Genomic DNA, 19776 nt, shown 5'->3' with positions numbered 1-19776 from the left:
TTTCATGGTTTCAAGGCTGAACCCAAGTATTTAAACATATTGGGTCTGTTAAAAAACCAAGGCAATCTGTATCTTTTGCTATCCACAGATTTAACATGGTTTTCTTAGAATCCATTTCTCAATTTTGATGTTTACATTTGCACTTATCATTATCACAAAAAAGTTAATTGCAATAATTATGCAAATAAAATCTTTTATCTCAGTTCTTTTACAACAATATAATTCACTACTTTTTTAGAAATGTTCCTGTATCCCACATCTCAGCACACCCAAATGAAAACTAATCACAGCTGACACGCAACAGGCTGAACTAAACAACTTTTGTGCGAAATATGAAAACAGATCACAAAAATCTTCACAAAATTTGATTGATACAAGTTTTTCCGCAGAAGCAAAAAAAAGGTTATGCAAGCTAAGGAACTATGAAAAATTTTATATGACGCATGACCGCATTTTATATGACGTAATGACAGTCCGTGCATATTAGAACTTTTTATTAGGAAGTAAATAAAAGGCGAGTTTACTGCGAAAACTACCGACGAACAAGATTTATTTAAGTAAAAGCAACCATGATGGTGCAAGAAAAAATTACACATACAGCTCACGCAGCTGATCATGACACAAGTCATACAAAGACAAACCAGAAAACATTCCAGATAACGACAACAAATGAGTACATTACTGGAATGTGCAATGTTGCCACGTCCCTAAATATTTTTTGAGATAATATATTCAACACCCCCACTATCTCAAAGAATAAACAGTATTCAGATAATAGACCTAACTTGTCTGCAAAATACATATGCTTAACTCTAGGTAACTCCTTTGTTAAGATGTCAGCTACCATTTCATTAGTCTGCTGATACTTTATACTAATCATATTGTTTGAAACACACTCTCTAACAAAATGGTACCTTACATCAATGTGCTTAGACCTTTTATGAAATACAGGATTTGCAGCCAATTTATGAGCACTTTGATTATCACTGAAGATAGTCACAACACCCTTGAAATCAATAAGTTCACACAGCAAATTTTTCAATTAAACTGCTTCCTTTGAGGCCTCTTACTTAATCTAAAATGTATAGTATCCTTTAGGTATCTAAGTTTTCTTTTGGCACACTGCCAATGATATTCGAAAAAACAGTTATTAAACTGACTTAAGTAATTAACTGCGAATGTAATATCCGGCCTAGTTAACACTGCTAAGTACATAAGTGTTGGATATCAATCCAACAATAATTAATATTAAATATTTTTATCCTTTTTTAATTATTTTTTCTGGATGTTTAAATTGGGAAATCATAAGATGGTTCTTTAATAATTAACTATTTTATTTAAAATACATTTTTCCGCGAAAATACGCACATTGTTTTGCGGGCTTGTAACCTTACTGACCTTGCGCAATGCAGGCCAAATGCATTGCCAGAAATTGGAAGGAAGTACGCAGTAGTACCTACACATACTTGCAAGTAGGTTTTGTAAAACAGCTAACCGCTAACAGCCTATACATATTACATATTACTATACATATTAACCGCCGGTGATTTTCCTGCAGTAATTATTTAACGAATTATATTAAACTTATAATAAAGACTTAAATTAAACTTTACCTAAAGTGTGAGTGCCTGATATGGAAGGAACGATGAAATGGTAGCGCTACCAAGCTCGACTTCAACGAAGCAAGGTAAGCCATTATGCATCACTAATGTGCGTTCGAACATTCCTTGAAAAAAACGAAGAACCATATTAAATCTCAATCTATCTCAAAAACCTAATACAGTCCACTAAATCAAAAGTCTGACGACGACAATAAGACTTCTAATAAGTCTTTGATAGGGTAAATTACTCATATCAGAATTTTCATTATTTTCTACCTTTTCCACCTTAGCTTCTATGGGAGTACCAACTACTTTACAATTTTCCACACCAAAATTTTTCAAAACCTGATTTACATAATCTGTTTGATCTAAATAAATAGTATTATTTTCATAATCCCTTGTAATTCTAACCCCCAAACACTGTTTGGCTTCGCCCAGGTCTTTAATGTCAAATTCCAACCCTAATTTTAATTTTAAATTGTCAATTTCCCTTAAATTATTTGAAAAAACAAAAAAATCATCAACATATAATGCCACTAAGGTTAACGAATTTTTGTCCTTCTTTATAAATAAACAACATTCATATTTTGATTTACTGTATGCCAGATTAGACAAAACTTCATTCACCCTTGCATTCCATGCTCTTGATGATTGCTTTAGTTCATAAATAGCTTTTTTTAAATTTATACGCACTACTTTTATTATCTTTCATAACAAACCCCTCTGGCTGTTTCATAAACAGGCTGTTCAAGAAAACCGTTAAAAAAAGCTGTTTTCACATCCAGATGTATAATTTGCAAATCTAATTGTACAGCTAAGCTTTCCAACAATCTTAATGTAGAATGCCTAACTACAGGTGCAACACTTCACCATAGTCAATTCCAGGCTTCTGTACACAACCTTTTGCAACAAGACGTGCCCGATATTTCACTTCTCCAGTGTCACTAACCTTAGTCTTAAAAACCCAGTTGCATGGAACCACAGTTGTCGAATTTGGTACACAATCAACAAGTTCCCAAGCGTTATTGACTTCAAAACTCTTGACCTCCTCGGCCATGGCTTCCCTCCAAAGTTCAGCATCTGCTCTACACATGGCTTGCTGATTAAAATTGACACCACCGTCTTGTACACAGGCATAAGTTATATAATCATCATAGTGTTTTTGTTTTATTGGTCTTTGAGATCTTCTCACTTCTAAGTTCTCTACATCAGATTGGACAGTGTCATCAGCTCCCGGGAACACAAAATCCTCATCACTGGTAGAGTCTACAGTGTCATAGTCGTCCTCTGAGTCCTCAGACTCCATTACATTCCCATTCTCCTGATTAGCTTCAGCCTTCACTGAATCTCTGGATTCCTGTGGTTCACATAAAATATATTGCTTGGCTGGTGTGTTGATCTCTTAAATAACAACATCTCTACTTATGACAATATTCTTTGTCTCCGGGTCATACATCCTGTAACCTTTTATATGGTCACTAAAACCAACTAAGACCATTTTCTTCGACTTTTTCTCCCACTTAAGACGCTTCTCTTTGGGGACTAAGACCATTCCCTTGCTGCTAAATATGCGGATCTGACTCACATCCGGTTTCCTGCCATGACATTTTTCAAAAGGAGTAATTTCAAGTCCTGACACTGCCGATCTGTTCCTGAGATAAACTGCAGTAGCAACAGCTTCTGCCCAAAAAAGTTTCTCAAAGCCTTTTCAACTAATGTACGGTTCATCCTTTCACTCATGCCATTTTGTTGTGGACTGTAAACATTTGTTTCTTGATGCAAAATGCCAAACTTCTTATAAAAAACCTTAAACTTGTTGCTATTAAACTCAGTTCCCTGATCAGTGCGGAAAATGTTAATCCTGCTGCCCTTTTGATTCTCAACAAAATTTTTAAACTCTTGAAATTTTTCAAAGGCCTCATCCTTGCTCCTTAGAAAATAGACAAAAGCCATCCTTGTAAAGTCATCCTCAAGTATCATGAAGTATTTGGAGCCCCCAAGAGATGTCAGTTCCATTGGACGACATAAATCTCCATGTATTACCTCCAATGGACCATTTGCTCTGTTGCCTCTGTGACTAAAGGGTAGTCTACTTTGTTTCCCTTCACAGCAAACCTCACACAATTCATTAGGCTTAACCATTGACCCCTTAAATTCAAAACCTGTGACTAAACCGTTTTTCATAGAATTTAAGTCTTTGTAATTCAAATGCCCAAAGCGCCTATGCCATATTTCACTTGATACTGCCAAACCTGCTAAATTAATCTGGGAATTCTTAAAATCAAGCTTAAATACATTATCCACTAATTTAGCTTTGGCTATCAGCTGACAATTTTTGTTATATATGTCACACCCTTGATTATGAAACACAACTTTGTTCTGATTTTTAATAAGTTGACTTACCGACAATAAATTGGTCATCAATCCCGGTACATATAGAACATCAGAAATTTTAACAGCATTCTCCCCATTAGCTATTGTTGCACTTCACAGGCAAATTTTCCTTCATGTTTTTGAGCCAATCACTCCTTGATGTGAGGTGAACACTGCAACCCGAGTCCACATACCAGTCAGAGTTGTTAAAATTCCCCGACAAAAAAAACTACATTAAAAGCATTGCTTAAATCACTATTATTTCTTTTAATTTCTGAACACTTATTCATAAAATGCCCTGTCTTTTTACATTTAAAACAGGTCACATCTTTAGTTTTTGGTTTAACACCATTACTACTGCCACCTCGATTTCCCTTGCCGAACCACTTGCTGCCAATATTACTTCCAGAACCCCATTTGGTCATTTTGCTAAACGAAGAAGTTGCGAAAGCACCACCAGATGACTGACGTGACTATCAGCGCACCTAGGTGCATATCTAACAACCTAGATTTTATGGAATCTGCTGTAATGTCAATACCTGTATGTTCAATTGCAATAACCATTGGTTCATACTTGTCAGTTAATCCAGCTAACATCAAGCTGCCTATTAACTCCTGACTGAGCTGAAAACCACTTCTTTCTAGCTTTTGTGATGTGTCGATTACCTGGTTCACATAATTTTCCATTGATTCACAACAATCAAGCCTCAATGAAATTAATTTCCTTAGTAAACCAATTTTACGTGCAAAACCTGAATCCTCATAGAGTCGCTTTAACTTGTTCCATACATCCTTGGCAGAGCTACTATCTTTTACGTGAATAAATAGCGAGGAATCCAAAGTTAGGATCAATTTTGCCTTGGCCTTGCTTACTAAAACGGTATCAGTTTCAGATCCATCGATACACTTCGATAATCCCTCTAAGACAAACACATTATCCAATCTGCATTATTTTCCCTCCCAATCAACTTTGGCACATTATTCAGATAGTTCACGGCCATTTTTTCGACACTCGCGATTACCGTTTCTATTCTACGCCGACACGACCAACTAAAAAACACGATTGAAATGTGGCGACGGCCTAGGGCTGCGGCCTGGGCCCATAACCTGTTAGAACTTTTTATTAGAAAGTAAATAAAAGGCGAGTTTACTGCGAAAAACTACCGACGAACAAGATTTATTTAAGTGAAAGCAACCATGATGGTGCAAAAAAAAATTACACACACAGCTCACGCAGCTGATCATGACACAAGTCATACAAAGACAAACCAGAAAACATTCCAGATCCTTTGAGATAATATATTCAACAGTGCAGCCTCGGTAAAAGCGGTAGGTTAAGTAGTTTTGCATTCTTGGCTCCATCTAAGGATCGAGGAGTAGAAGCTTTTTACTGTTCCGTAGCCTTCAATGCCCATAGATTAATACTTCTTAGTTAGGAAACCTCCACAAGAATCTATAGAATACTGAAAACTCGATTGAATGTTGCACCCTTTGAATGTTGAGGAATAGTACTAAACGGAGACGAAAATAAAATTGTGCTGTTAAACAAAAAATATTCATAAACTGTATTACTATATTACAAAAAGAGGTTATATCAAAAAATTCACAATAAAAATTAACCTTTATACATGTTTAGTAAAACATAAAAAATATAATAAATTGTCCAAATTCCACAATGTATAAACTTACATTAATTTAATTAGAACCTTTATTGTATCAAGAACAGGTCAATAACAATGTAATAAAATCCCCAAGAAATTATCTTCTACTCAATTCATCAATAATGTTTCAAGCTATATATTATATAGATTAAATAACTATCGACAATAAGCAACAAAAGAAGCAATAAGTCAAAATTATAACTACAGAAACCAAAGATAAAATATCACAAGATGTGTTATTATATTTAAAAAAAAATTCTAGCAAAAAACTGACAAGTTATTTAATGAAAATTAACAGTTATACGCACTTGTTGAAACATGAAATAAAATTAAAAAATTCGTCCAAAATGTATAAACTTACAAGTTAATTAAATTAGAAACTTGTATGAAGAGCAAAGTTTGCAAAGTAGAATTTATACAGAGTGTTGTAATAAAATCACCAAGGAATTACCAATTGCCAACTACTCAATTCACTAGTAATGTTCCTTAGTAAATACTCTAAATTATATAACTATCAATCAATTAGAGCAAGAAGAGCTATGAAAAATGGCCGCATGTATGTATTTTAGTTAAAATTATTATTAAAAATATTTGCTTTATTTACTTGGTAATTGAAAATAATCAAGAGCCGTCTTTAACCATCTCGGGACCGCTGGCACTTTTGTATTTGAAGACCCGTATTCCGATTTGTAAAAATAGCAAAAAAGGCAGACATTTTTGTTAGAATAGTCTATTTAAAAACAGAATATTAAAACACCATATATACACATAAATAAGTAATCAATACATAAATAAATAAAACGGCAGCACGAATTTTTATATACAGGGTGCTGCAACAGTGCGTCGGTCTTCCATAAAGCCTAAAAGAAGTCTTCCCTAAAGCCCAAAATGTTGGGACCTGATAGCGCATATCTGGAAAATATTTAGATCGACTACCAGCATAGGTGGTCATTAAATGTGTGGGGTGGAATTATTGGAAGCACCATTATCGGTCCCTATTTTTTTAATGGTCATCTCAATGGAGAAATGTATCTTCAATTTTTACAAAATGAACTGCCTAGATTACTTGCAAATGTTCCATTAATTACTAGAAACCGAATGTGGTTTCAACAGGACGGAGCTCCTCCACATTTTTCTCGAAATGTCACTGAATATTTAAATGTAACCTTTGAAGAAAAATGGATTGGAAGGAATGCACCTATTAATTGGCCAGCCAGATGTAATGGTATTTACTGGCGCTTTCTAATTTTTCTATCCCCTCTCGATCTTCTGGGTTATTTATAAAGTTTGTAGTTGGTTATCCAACCATTATCTCGGGCGCCACCCTCAAGTTTAATGTGGATGAGGGACCACGGCCTATCGGGTAGCCTTTAGACAGTGGAGAAAGTAATCCAGGTCTTCTGTATGAGTAAAACAATAGGCAATATTGCATCAAAATCACATTTATTCATCCCAAAACCTAACATGTCATCTCTTTGCTAACACTTCTCAATAAGCCTTACATACGGCCAAATTCAATACGGTACGGTGCGGGAAAAGGAGGGGTGCAATGAAGAAAACCCATGACGGTAAGCAAAATGTAAAAGTGGTACGGTAATTTATGGCAGTTAATGAACGGATCAGATAGAGCCCAGAGAAAATAAAGTATGAAACGGTCGGTATTAATCGGAATGGTAAGCGGTAAGTCACCCACAGGATAATTAAGCGGTCTAATCCAAAAATCTCATCCATTCTTCTCTAAGAGACCAACATACAAAATTGACGAAAAACAAATAAACACACAAAGTCACGGTCTCACAACATGTAATTCAACGGGCTACACGTGTTTCGTTCTAGTTAGAGCATCATCAGATCTAGTTCGCTCTAGTTAGAGCATCATCAGATGTAGAAATACGTGTAGCCCGTTGAATTACATGTTGTGAGACCGTGACTTTGTGTTTTTATTTGTTTTTCGTAAATTAAGCGGTCTAATATAAATGCGGTCGCTCGTAACCTTGTCTGTTTAAAATGTCGGTAGACGCGGTCTTAATTATGTAGGTAGAAGATGACAATGCTGTCAGGTTGGAAATAATGGGATAATATCCAATGCAGGGTGATACCTCGTAACGGTCCGACACGTAGCCCCCTAGTACTTTTTAAGGAATACACAGTTACCCCGTAACGGTCCGGCACGCAACCCCGTGGACACTAGGAATAGGAAAAAGGGATTTGTCTACCTTCTTACCTATTATACTTATATGCTGACAACAGCGGCGGAGTGAAGGAGCTGGCAGCGGCGGAGCGATGTACGGTACTGTGGGGCTTACCTCGGTCGGACTGCCACTCAACGGACTGCCGGGACTCAGCGGACTCAACGGACTGCCGACTGCCGGTCAGTGCATCGCGTTATATAGAGCACGGACATGCGCAGTACTTAGTAAAAGCGGTAACAGTAGTGGTGGTACGGACACGAACGGTACTGAGGTATTAACGCGGTGATAAATTAATAATTAACACGGTCGCGCGTTTATTAACAAAATAGAAACTTTCCTAACTTTACTGGGCAAATTTTAGTTGTCAATATGAATCTTGAAAATTATTAATTTAAGTTGGAAAAAGAACCGAGAAATTCTATAGATAAATAAGAGAATTACAGAAAATTTAGTAACTTCGTTACACAGATCACCTGACCTAACAAAATTAGATTTTTCTTTATGAAGTTTTGTAAAAGAAATTGTTTATAGTAGAAATCAACCTACAACGGCAGTAGATATGGAGCAGAAAATACGGGATGCGTTTGCTCAAGTAACTCCACAAATGCTACATGAAGTAGAAAGAAGTTTTCAGGAACGTATTAATTTATGTTTTGAACAAAACGGAGGACATATTGAACACTTAATGTAATAATAATAAAATGATAAATATTTTTAATATGCTTGTTTAATTATTATCGTGAATATTTTAAAAACGACTAAAGATAGCTAATATGTTTACATAATAAAAAATGTTCATGTATTAAATCTTCATTAAATGGATAAAAAATATACAGGGTGTTCCATTTAAAAAAACCGAGAAATGGAGCTTTGAAATTCGTAAAATATGATTGCTAACTACGAATACCCTGTATATGACAGAAGCAAACAATTTAAGTCAAATCTCCATTCTTCTAGAATCCCAATTAAGTCCAATATTGACATTGAATTAACATTTCTAGTATCAAGATGAAATTAAATGATGTAATGATTTTTAGATTTTTTTTATAAAAAAATTATTGCAGTCAAACTGCGCATGACAAAGCAGCCATATTTAGCGCGTATACTAGGTAGCCTAAGGCGGTCTTAAAAATAAAACAAGAAGAATGGCATTCCATTTTAAAAAAATGCTGTTTATATTGCCCTACTTTTTTGAAGCACAATGTATACTTAAAAATATTTTCCAGATATGCGCTATCAGGTCCCAAACATTTTTTAAGAGGTTAGAAAATTTTAACCTAATTTTTTTAGGCTTTATGGAAGACCGACGCACTGTTGCAGGACCCTGTATAGACACATGAGGCATATTTCTGCATTTCTGATGAGCAAAATCATTTATTACCTCTTCGAAATCAATATATTTCAAAAAGTCATTTTCTATGCTCATTAATGATAAGTTATTTAGCCTGTCTTGACGCAGAGTGTTTCTTAGTTCATTTTAAATGGTAACGAACTTGGAAAATGAACTTTCAACACTGCAATTTTTTGTCATTAGGCATAGGAAAATTCTTACTGATATATCGACATTTAGAAATATATTTATGATTCCATCTCTGCGTAAAATATTTGACAACTCGAAAATAGTTATTTCTTGGCTTTTATTGTTTTAATTTCTTTGATACTTTAAATATTCTCAATATATTTCAGCAAAGTGTCAGCATTTGTTACTGAGTTCGTTTCATTCAATCGTTAGTAATTCAGACAGAAATCCAAACGGCTTCTTCATATGACTGAGACCTTTGTTTTAGGTTAGCTGTTAAAGTATCAATTGCCGGAAGAAAATATTTTAACCTTAAACTTTTCTTTACCAGATAAATTCACTGACGTTACAAGCTGGCCCGTCAAAAAACCTAATCCGAAAACTTCCACTAATTTGTCTTGTGAGAAAGGTTTGTATTTTACTGGGAATTTAGCTTAAACGAAGTATTCATACCTTTCAAAATAATTTCTTGTGTTCTGGCTTTTAGCGTTCTCCAGTTTTTCCAGCTTTTTCATGACATAGCGCTTCGTTTTTGATTTCTACTGGTTGGTTGTTGTCTTCTGCGCCATGTTTCCCAAAGCTGTTATATATTTAACGTAACTAACATGCAATGCGCACGCATGTTTTTTAAGTGTTCAGCAAGAAAGGCATCAAATTCCCCTATAATAAACTTTATGCGTTCTAAATAAATTAAGCGTTTTGTTGAGATCCAAGAAGCTCATTGTATCCGCGAAATAAAAGTCCTTTGTCCCGAAAAATTTAACTACTGCTACAACTCGTTTTAGTACGCTTTCCCAGTAATCCAGTTCTACTGTATATTGAGCGCGTATGTTATGTGCTATGCTAATAGATTTTCTTCTAGTAATGTATGTTATTGTGGATTGTTTACGTCCTTAACTAGTTTCATGTTCAAAAATAAAATTGTTAATGTGCTCCATTCATTACATCCAGAGGAAGATTTTTCGCTTGTATTAAAAGTGGAAAACACACAACAGAAATAACAAAAAACAGATTTTGTCGACGGAGAGGATCATTTATAGGTATACCATTTTCTTTCTGCAATTTGTCCATTCTTTAAGTTACGATTAAAAATATTTTATTTAAATTTCTTGGGTTTATTTTAAAGCTCGATTTCATATAAGTTAGAATAATAACTAAAAACTTCTGAGAAATCATTATTCTTTTAGAAAGGTTCTGAACCTTTACAAATCCAAAATTCACGATTTTTTTTTTGTAAAAACTGCTTTTAAATAAATAGCTTTGAATCTGATGAAACTTATGAAATGGGATCAGAGATTCTTTGGTTTATGTAGCACTTTCTCCGGTTATTTAATTATTGAAGGATTATCGTAGCCGTAAAAAACATTTGTTGGCATTACTATCATCAGTATCACTGTTTGCTTGTTCATCACCTTTTGTGTTAAATAATTTTTTTGATTATTTCTAGCCTGAAAGCAATGCAAGTGACTTGTTACAAGAGACTTTCAATGCTGGATTTCTCTAGAGTCGATATAACACAACAATAGACGTGACACCAAATAATACCATATTTTTATGGTTTATTTTATCATAACTGGTAAGGTGTTTTTTTAATTTCAAGGTATTTACCTAACAAATGCGAAAAGATACTCACAATTTACGCATGTGTGAGGTACAAGATTTGTACTACAAGCTCTAAGAAAAAAATTTTTTTGAGCAAAAAAGGAATAAAAAAATGTTGATTTATTTATATTAATATTGTAATAAGTCTTATTTCGTTAACTTCTAGAGCGTGGTACTTTACCGCAACTAAATGAGTGCGGTGTTAAAGGCGCGTATACATTGAACGGGACGCGTACGCGATACGCTTTCGACACGCCAAATTTGTGCAATTAGTACCAGGATTCAAGAGGCGCGCGCGCATTGTGGTGTAGGCACTTTGCAATCGATTTTCTATCGACGATCACAAAGGGGCACGCTGGTTTCAATTAGTACGGTCTGTAGCATGTTCGATGGAGAAGGATTCAGAATGATCTAAATAAACTATTTTTATTATTAGTAATATTTTCTTGTCATGTGGGCTGAAGAGAAATAACTTGTCTTAATTGAATTATAGATACCCAAATTTATCAGATCCTAAAAATAGGGATTAACGATTAACGGACTAAAGCAGAACTTAGGGAATAAGAGCACTTTAAAAATTCGGAAAAAAGTCAATTTTCGACCTCGTTTTTGAGTCCAAGAATGAGCTCTAAAAATGCGATATCTCGGCTAATGTAAGAGGTACGTTGGATTCGGGAGAAGCAAACTAAGACAAACCCGTTAGAATTTTCCCGATAGTGCCCATAGAAGCCGAGATATCAACCTCCATATTATTACTCAAATGCTAAACTATACTGAAGCTTGTTTGCACTTGCTTCAAATAAAAAATTAATTACAATCGATAAAATTGATTTGTTGGTAGCGCGTGGCAGGCGCGTCTCTCCTAATGGATAAAAATTGCGCGTAGTAAGCGCGCGGTAATCGCGTCACAACTAAAAATTCTACCAGGTGCGTTCCATGCGCGTCCCGTTCAATATATACGCGTCTTAACATGTGGAAATTCGGTCCAGAAAGTTTGCTACATATTGTTGCTGTCGCAGCCTTAGTTAATTCTCATTTTATAGAAACTTCTAAAACTATAAAGTAAATAAAAACTTATAGTTATGACAACGAAACAAGTTTCTCTTTCTGAAAGCTATAATTATATATATATACGCACAATCACATCTTTTAAATTATTTTATCCAACATTCTTTTGTTGGTTGTTAGTGCTTGATGCCTAAAAAATGCGAGAAAATAGAGCCGCATTTGGCGTGTTGTAATGTTGGGTTATTTCCATCAGGACAGTTTCGGGGGTAGCACTACGTACCCTTATTAATTAGATACAACTTGTTCTGTTCATAGCTCGGAATATATTCAATTAACGTTCATCAAAAAATACAGTTGCCGAAATAGTCATGGTCATCAATAATTTAAGTACATTGAATCGATAAGTAATGCATACACGTATAGATCTACTTATTTCCTAATATGTTATTATTGCAATTTTGGAGTATTATAATTTGGTATGGCTTGAAGGTGTCAATGGCCTCTTATATTATAACAATGAATCTGTCGCAATTGCTTCGCTTAATTATTAAACATAAGTGTCTATTACAGTGTGATATTATTAAGAACTTGGTGCTATTTGGCTCATGGAGTCACGTACCGGGTGTAAAACTAAGAGAGGTCGCCGGCCATATCTGAGTAACTACTCATCGCACAGCGTAGGGAAAAAAATATTTCTAATAAAAGCGGCAAAGAGAAATTGCTGGAAATTATTTAGAAGTTCGTACGATGACCGCTAGGGGGCGTAATACAAGATTGAAATAGAAAAAATTGGTTTTATTAAAAATATTCAAAGTAAATCCTAGAAAAGAATGCTGCCATTTAAAAGTATTATAAATTCTAAACATTTTTTATTTCAAACTTTTTTCTTTAATCTGTCAAATAATAGGTGGGGGAAGGGTTGAATATTTATATCTAAAATTTTTGATAACTTTTGATTGGCTTAACCAATTTTAACGAGCTTACTTTTGTTTTCAAGAATAATTATCAGGCTTTTATGTGGTATAATTACTTAGACGACTTAGTGGTTTTCTTAAGCGCTAGAGGGCGGTTTGTGTTATTTTGGACTTTTTCAGCGATTTTCTGGCAAATCGCTTAAAAGTTCTAACAAAATTCAGATGTTCGCGGCGAATTATATCGTATCATTCCTCCACTTTTTTTTTTTTTTTGGTAAAATTAGGCCATTTAAAAAAAATTGTAAAAATTCGCAAAATTTTATGAGCGGTGCTTGAGCAATTTAAGATCCAACCCAACCCAACCCAACCCAACCCAACCCAACCCAACCCAACCCAACCCAACCCAACCCAACCCAACCCAACCCAACCCAACCCACCCAACCCAAACCCATCCCATCCCATCCCATCCCATCCCATCCCATCCCATCCCATCCCCTCAACCCACCCAACGTAACCAACGCTCCCAACAAGGAGCTTACGCTTACGGGTTGGGTTGGGTTTGGTCGAGTTGGGTTGGGTTGGATTGGGTTGGGTTAGATTGAATTGAATTGAGTTGGGTTGGGTATATCTATGGTCTGTGCGCAGCGCCTGATGTTCCCCTCGCGGCGATAGAGAAACTGAACAAACCAAAACACTGCAGACATACTCCCAGAGTCGACAACCCATTTGATAGATTGATCCATGCGACTGTCATTTATGCAAAAAAAAATAGCAAAAAATTTAAATAAATCAGTTTACCTCTATTTGTGAGTACTTCACATTGTTTATAAAGAATCTATTAGCAAAATACACCTTCCGCCACTTTATTAATTTTTTCCACATAAAATTAAGCTATTTAAAAAAGAAAACCGGTAAAAATTCTCCAAATTTGACAAAAGCCGCTAAACGGTGGAATCGTATTATTTTTAATTCGGACCAAAGTCTAAAAATTACCAAAATAATAATACATTATGGGTGTCTTTGGTATGTTTGTTGCACGAAAATAACAGATTTAGTTACAAGAAAAGGTAAAACAGTTTTTGTGAATTTATTTTACGCATAATACCTAACATTTCACGTGACTTAAAAAATATAGAGTGAATTCGCCACTTTAGAGAAGGCACTTATGAGTCAGCCACACCGGGGACAAGGCTGAAGATGCAGAGTGACAAAATGCAGTAGACGACAGAACTGGCAACACCACACCTAACCTCAACTTAGTTGTAACCTATTTGTTGACAAAACTAATCGAATAAAGGGTTATTCTAATGACGTTCTTCTATTCATGTCCCATAGTGAGTGATTTAGTGCGTGATAACACCCTCTTCGTGATAAAATTTGGCTTTCCGCTACTCTTAGTCAAAAATATATATTGAAATCTACCCATTTTGCCAAAAACCCGACCATTTTTCGTTATTTTTGACAAAAGCTGCCAAACTGCAGAATTACCCACCATACTTAATTCCTCACTTAATTCAATAGAAAAGCTTTGTCGGTGAGACATCAGTAGTGAAATAAAATCGTAAATTTGTTGCAATACATGCAGCTACCTTGACTTGCCATATTCTGACTGAAACGTCAATGTCTAAAATTTAAATGTCAAACATAACCTGTAATAAAAAGACAGTGACATGTTTACTTTTGAAAAATCTATAATGGCCAATGGGCACTTTTTAGAATTTACCATTAATTCATCGGTTGAATTAACCCGTTAATCAAAAAAAAAATCGGTAGATCTCAGGTTGCCGTTCGGTTACTTAAACATTCGGAAACGCTTAGGTTGATTTTCCTAGAATTTTTCTGACAGTTTGCAGCTTTAATAAAATCGATTTCTGTTTATGTTTATATTTTTAAATTCTTCAAAGCAATGGTTCGATCCCTATTAAAATAAAACATTTTTTGAAAACATCTTTTTTTATATTTTTTGTCCTTCCATAATTGTATTTGTTTTCATTCCTTTTAAGATAATATGTACTGGACGTGATATTTGGCGTTTTAAAGTCCATATTTTAGTTAATAACGATACACGATGGCGTAAACTTATTTTATTTTATATTTTTTTATTTATGTTAGTGTTAGTCAGTGTGTGGTTTTTGTATTTAGATAGGTATGTCTTTTCTGTTAATTAGCATTCTGTTCTGTATCATTTAATTTTGATAATTTTATGTAGATCTGATGATGCCCTAATGCGGCGAAACGCGTAACCTTTAATAGACGCTTGATTTATGAGACAGAGTTTACTTTGAGTTTACTTTCTCCCTCCTTTGGTTAACAAAACTTAGCCGTAAAAATGCAAAACTACTTTTGATGAGCGTTTTTTTCGTTTTTTTGTGCACTACTCTGATATGCGCGTTTTGACATAACTCAAATGTTTGGGGCTCTTAACAAATTCTTAAGTAGAATTTAGCAATCAAAAAGTTAGTAGACCAAATGAAAAAATTTAAAACTTCTTTTACTTAGCTTTTTAATAATTAAAATCAACACAACTATGTACAGTTAAAAAATAAAATTACTAATATTTTAATTAAATAACAATAAAAAATAAAATTCAAGTAAAAAAACTGTGATGGAGTCGGCTCGATGGTGCTCCTTCAAAGCAGGAGCCCTGGCCTCAGGCCCATGCGTAAAGATGGCACTAAAAATAATCTAATATAAGGATTTATTTTAACACAAATTGAATTAAATTAAATCATAAAATGCTACACTGATTTAAAATACTTGTAGCGTCACTCGTCGCTCTCAATCTGAACCCTTTAAACAACGAGAAAACACAGACGAGAAATTGAGAACAGAAACAACGAGAAATAGATTTTTACGCAGTTCTACCCAGGTGATTTATATACCGCTTTTACACACGAAATTCTCAGTTTTTCATCTTCTGCATCGAATTTTCTTGCTGAAGGCAGTAATTTGTAAAGTTTTCTCATTTTTACATAGTGCTATTCCCACCTTGCTCGAAAAACTTCATATCCTTATTAAAAATGACCATCGTTCATCCCTCATTTTAACTATTTTAACAATAATTTCTTTAATTCCAGGTGAAGTAATGGACATAATGGCCCTTATAAACTCCTCCATCACTTTCATCTTGTACTGCACCATGTCCAGACAATTTCGCGTCACGTTCCAAGAAATGTTTCAAATCGAAAAAATCACCCGCTGGATGGCACTAAAGCGGTCGAGTTCGAAAGTAACTCAGGAGGAGAACGGGGTGGAGACGAAGATGTCGTTGGTGTAGACAGTGCGGCCGAAAGTTCAAAGTGAATGTTGTGCGGTCCCTAATGGCTGACGTCCGTTAGGGGTTAACTGTGTAACCAGTGTAACTAGATTACCGAAGTTATGTCACACTGTGATATTAGTTCATAAGCTTTTTAAGAGATTTATATTTAATTTTTGTCAGAACGTCCATGGTGCATTATCAAGGGCGTATCTGATAACTTATTTATAAATCATGCTATATACATTGATGTCCGTGGTAAATTATAGAAGGTATAAAACGTTTTTGAGGTAATTTTGTGAAGAGAAAATAAATATTTATTCGAAAGACTCTTTACAATTGACATAGTAATAATTTTAATTTTTTCTATGTAATAAACTAATTTAAAAAATATAGTTGTCTATCTGTCAGTGTTTTTTTTATATATTGAACTCATATCGTCGATATAATAAAAAAAGCAAAATGAATATGAAAGCAATATCAATATGAACATTCTTTTTTGTTTAGGCAATAAAACGTCGATGGTATTTAATGAACGTGTAAGCAGCGTCTCCCCACTCGACTTTTTTATTACTTTTATTTATTTGGGCGTGGCAGATAAATTAGCTTTTGAATTAAATTAAAAATGATGCGCTATTTTGTAATCTACCGGTTTTTACATTTGAGATTCTAAAATGAAATAAATGATTAGCAAAATTACTTGTTTGTCTCTTTGTTTTAAAGTCGATGATTTTATTATATCATGGAGTTATATATTAATTTGTCAGAATATCGACTGTTTGGTGATACAGGGCTCGGGTTAAGTCACCCCTCTCATACTCAAATTTTGACTCCCTATTATAACTAAAATATTTAACACGCCTCCATTTTGATTTTAATTAATGACGAAATATTCTGGAATTTATCCGTTTTTACGTTAAAAAAATATTTAAGAAACTAAATAACGATTAAGATAAAGAAATTCATCGCTGCCATTTATTAGAAAGTCGAAGGTTTTATTATACAGTGGAAATGTCAAAAAACTCTTCTAAAAAATGTTTACATGGCTTATATGGGCTTAATTTTACATGGTTTAGAAAAATGCATCAATGATATCTGTCCACCCACACAACATTTCTTCGTTATCTTTGTTATGTTTTCGTTATCTATTAGTCAGAATGTCGATGATACAGTGGGTGGATCCAGATTTCTTCCATTCCCTTCACGTTTTGATTCGTGGATGTTTTAAATTTGGACGGAGCTTAACAGAAAAAATGACAGTTTAGTATTTCAAAATGGCAGATGGGCGCCATCTTTTAAAAAAGTTTGTAATTTATATTGGCTATCAACATAGCTACGGACACTTTATTTGAAGCTGCACCGAATAGTATATCAGACCTAATTGAGACTGACATGAGGGGACTGACCTTTCCTCACGGTCCAGTTGTTCACGCTGTCCAGAGCAGTTTGCATTCTTTCTTTCACAGTTCTATTAAATTTTCCTTGGACTAGAATGACCAAGTCATCTGCAAGTCTCAAAGTTCTACAGCTTTTTTCCCTTAGTTTTAGTAGCAGCCCGTTTACCACCATGCACCACAGGATAGGTTACAGCACATCTCCCAATGGACATCCCTGAGTTACAGAGGCTTCCAGAGTTCAGCAATTTGCATCTTACTGTTCTGCTTCTGAGCATGCAGTCTATTCACCTGCATGATCTCGCGTCTATTCTAAGTTCACCTGCGGTCTTTGTAATAAACCCGAATGGTCTATTGTCTAAAGCTCTTTTGACGTCTAGGTAGGCAGCTAGTAACACCTCTTTGGTTTCCATAGTTTTCTCTACCATAGTTATGAGCCTATGCACCGCTGTCTCTGCCTGAAAGAGTTGGCTTGAGAATAATCAGTTTTTCGAGACTTTGGTATGAAAGTAACCCGTACTGGCCTGCATCTCATAGAGATATATCCATAAGCTAGACTGGCGCCTAATATCTCAGTCAGTTTATTTATTAATTTATCTGGACTTCCTTTATCATTATTGGAATAATTCCATCCGGGCCAGCAGATTTGTAGGGCTCAAATGAGTTTGATAACCCATTCCTCTCGACGTGCTTTTTATTGACGTCGTTCTGTACTGTCCTGACTGCCAGTTATATTGTCTGGAACCCAGCAACTTGCACCCAAAGAAGTTTGGTAAGTGTTTCTTTTCCTGTGGTTGTATACTCACCATCCCCAGTACGGAGCTAATCGTGAATGCACGTGAATGATCGTGGAACGCTTTCCAGTTCTTTACAGTACTTCCTCCAGTTCCCTGGAGTCTCTTTTTGTCTGCCTATTGAAATCAGTTAGATGTGTTCTATAGATTTAAATAACGCGTTTTGTATGTAAGTGTAATTTTTAAATTATTAAAGCCGCTAATTCGCCATCTTCAGAGCTGCTCTGTGACAACACGCGAAGAAAATTACGAAATTACCTTATATAAACAAAACAAAGGTAAGAACACAAAGTCACGGTCTCATCAAATCCATATAATTTTTTTAAAGCTACACGTGTTTCGCTCCTATCGGAGCATCATCAGGCCTAAAAAAATACATTAAGATATTTTTCACAAAAAGAACGCTTATAAATTATGATAAAACTCATTACCTAGACCTACACAGATTATATTACAACTAACAACAAAAGAAAAGCAAGGTTAAGTTAACAATTCCCACTATAGATAAAAATGTATGCTTAAAAAATAAAAAATAAAAAAGTAAAAATATCCGCTCCCTGAGTTAAAGAAAAACCATGTGAGGAGGCCAATAAATTATTTGCAAACGCCGATTTAGTTTCAATCATGTCAGTATCCCTGTATAGTTTAAATGAAGTCAATTGGAACACCACCAATATATTTGGCAGGTGTCTGGTTTGCTATCAAAAATAAAAGCATGTTGACAACTGGTGTATTTACAAAACGGTCACCAGCCAAGTTAACTGGTGTTGTTCCAATTGACTTAATTTCAACTTTACCCGTCCACCAAACTTGTATATTGTTCTTTTATTCTGGTGGAAATTTTTCACCCCGATTTTCCTATGTAAATGGCATTACAGTCATTACATCTTAATAAATATACCCCTGATTTTGAAAAGAAATCTGCCTTATCTATTGTACTAACTGCTGCCTTTTTAAACTGTTTGTAGTTTTAGAAGCAATTGTGAGATTTGTAGACTTGAAAAACTTTGCAACTACTATGTCATATAACTATGACTATTTTCATTATTAAGATGGATTAAGTTGTAAGTAAGTTTATATTTATTTTAAAATTTAGAATAAAGGCGATTAATTATATCAAGTGAAAAACTATTATTAAAAGCAATATGTTTAATTATATTTAGTTCATCAAGGAAAGCTTCTCTAGAAAGGGGGATGTTGAAAAGGCAAAAGAAAAGGGAATTAAAAGAGGCAAATTTGTAGGAATAAGGGGAGTTTGAGGAGTATTGGATGACATTGTCCGTAGTGGTGGGTTTGCGGTAAATCTCAAATTTAAGTTTGTTGGTATTTTTTGAAACAAGCACATCAAGAAAAGGCAACCTTCCATCTCTTTCTTCTTCAATGGCAAACGAGATATTTGCATGAAAAGAGTTTATAGAAATGAGGGAATCCGCCAATTCTAGATCATTTCCATTCCATACCA

At 34.6% G+C, this 19776-nt stretch overlaps 1 protein-coding gene across 3 annotated transcripts in view; it reads left to right on the top strand.

Annotated features, from left to right (window-relative positions):
• The window catches only part of LOC126733592 (G-protein coupled receptor dmsr-1-like), a 265160-nt gene extending 248624 nt beyond the window's left edge, over positions 1-16536 (top strand). For all 3 annotated transcript variants that reach the window (XM_050436941.1, XM_050436940.1, XM_050436942.1), the window contains one exon: positions 15948-16536. In XM_050436941.1, coding sequence (XP_050292898.1) covers positions 15948-16147 — 200 coding nt within the window. In that variant the 3' untranslated portion in view covers positions 16148-16536. The remainder of the gene's footprint in view (positions 1-15947) is intronic.
• The last annotated feature ends 3240 nt before the right edge of the window (positions 16537-19776 follow it).

This window comes from Anthonomus grandis, chromosome 2, assembly GCF_022605725.1.
Source record: "Anthonomus grandis grandis chromosome 2, icAntGran1.3, whole genome shotgun sequence".
Lineage (NCBI taxonomy): Eukaryota > Metazoa > Arthropoda > Insecta > Coleoptera > Curculionidae > Anthonomus > Anthonomus grandis.
This window is presented reverse-complemented; position numbering and strand designations above follow the sequence as displayed.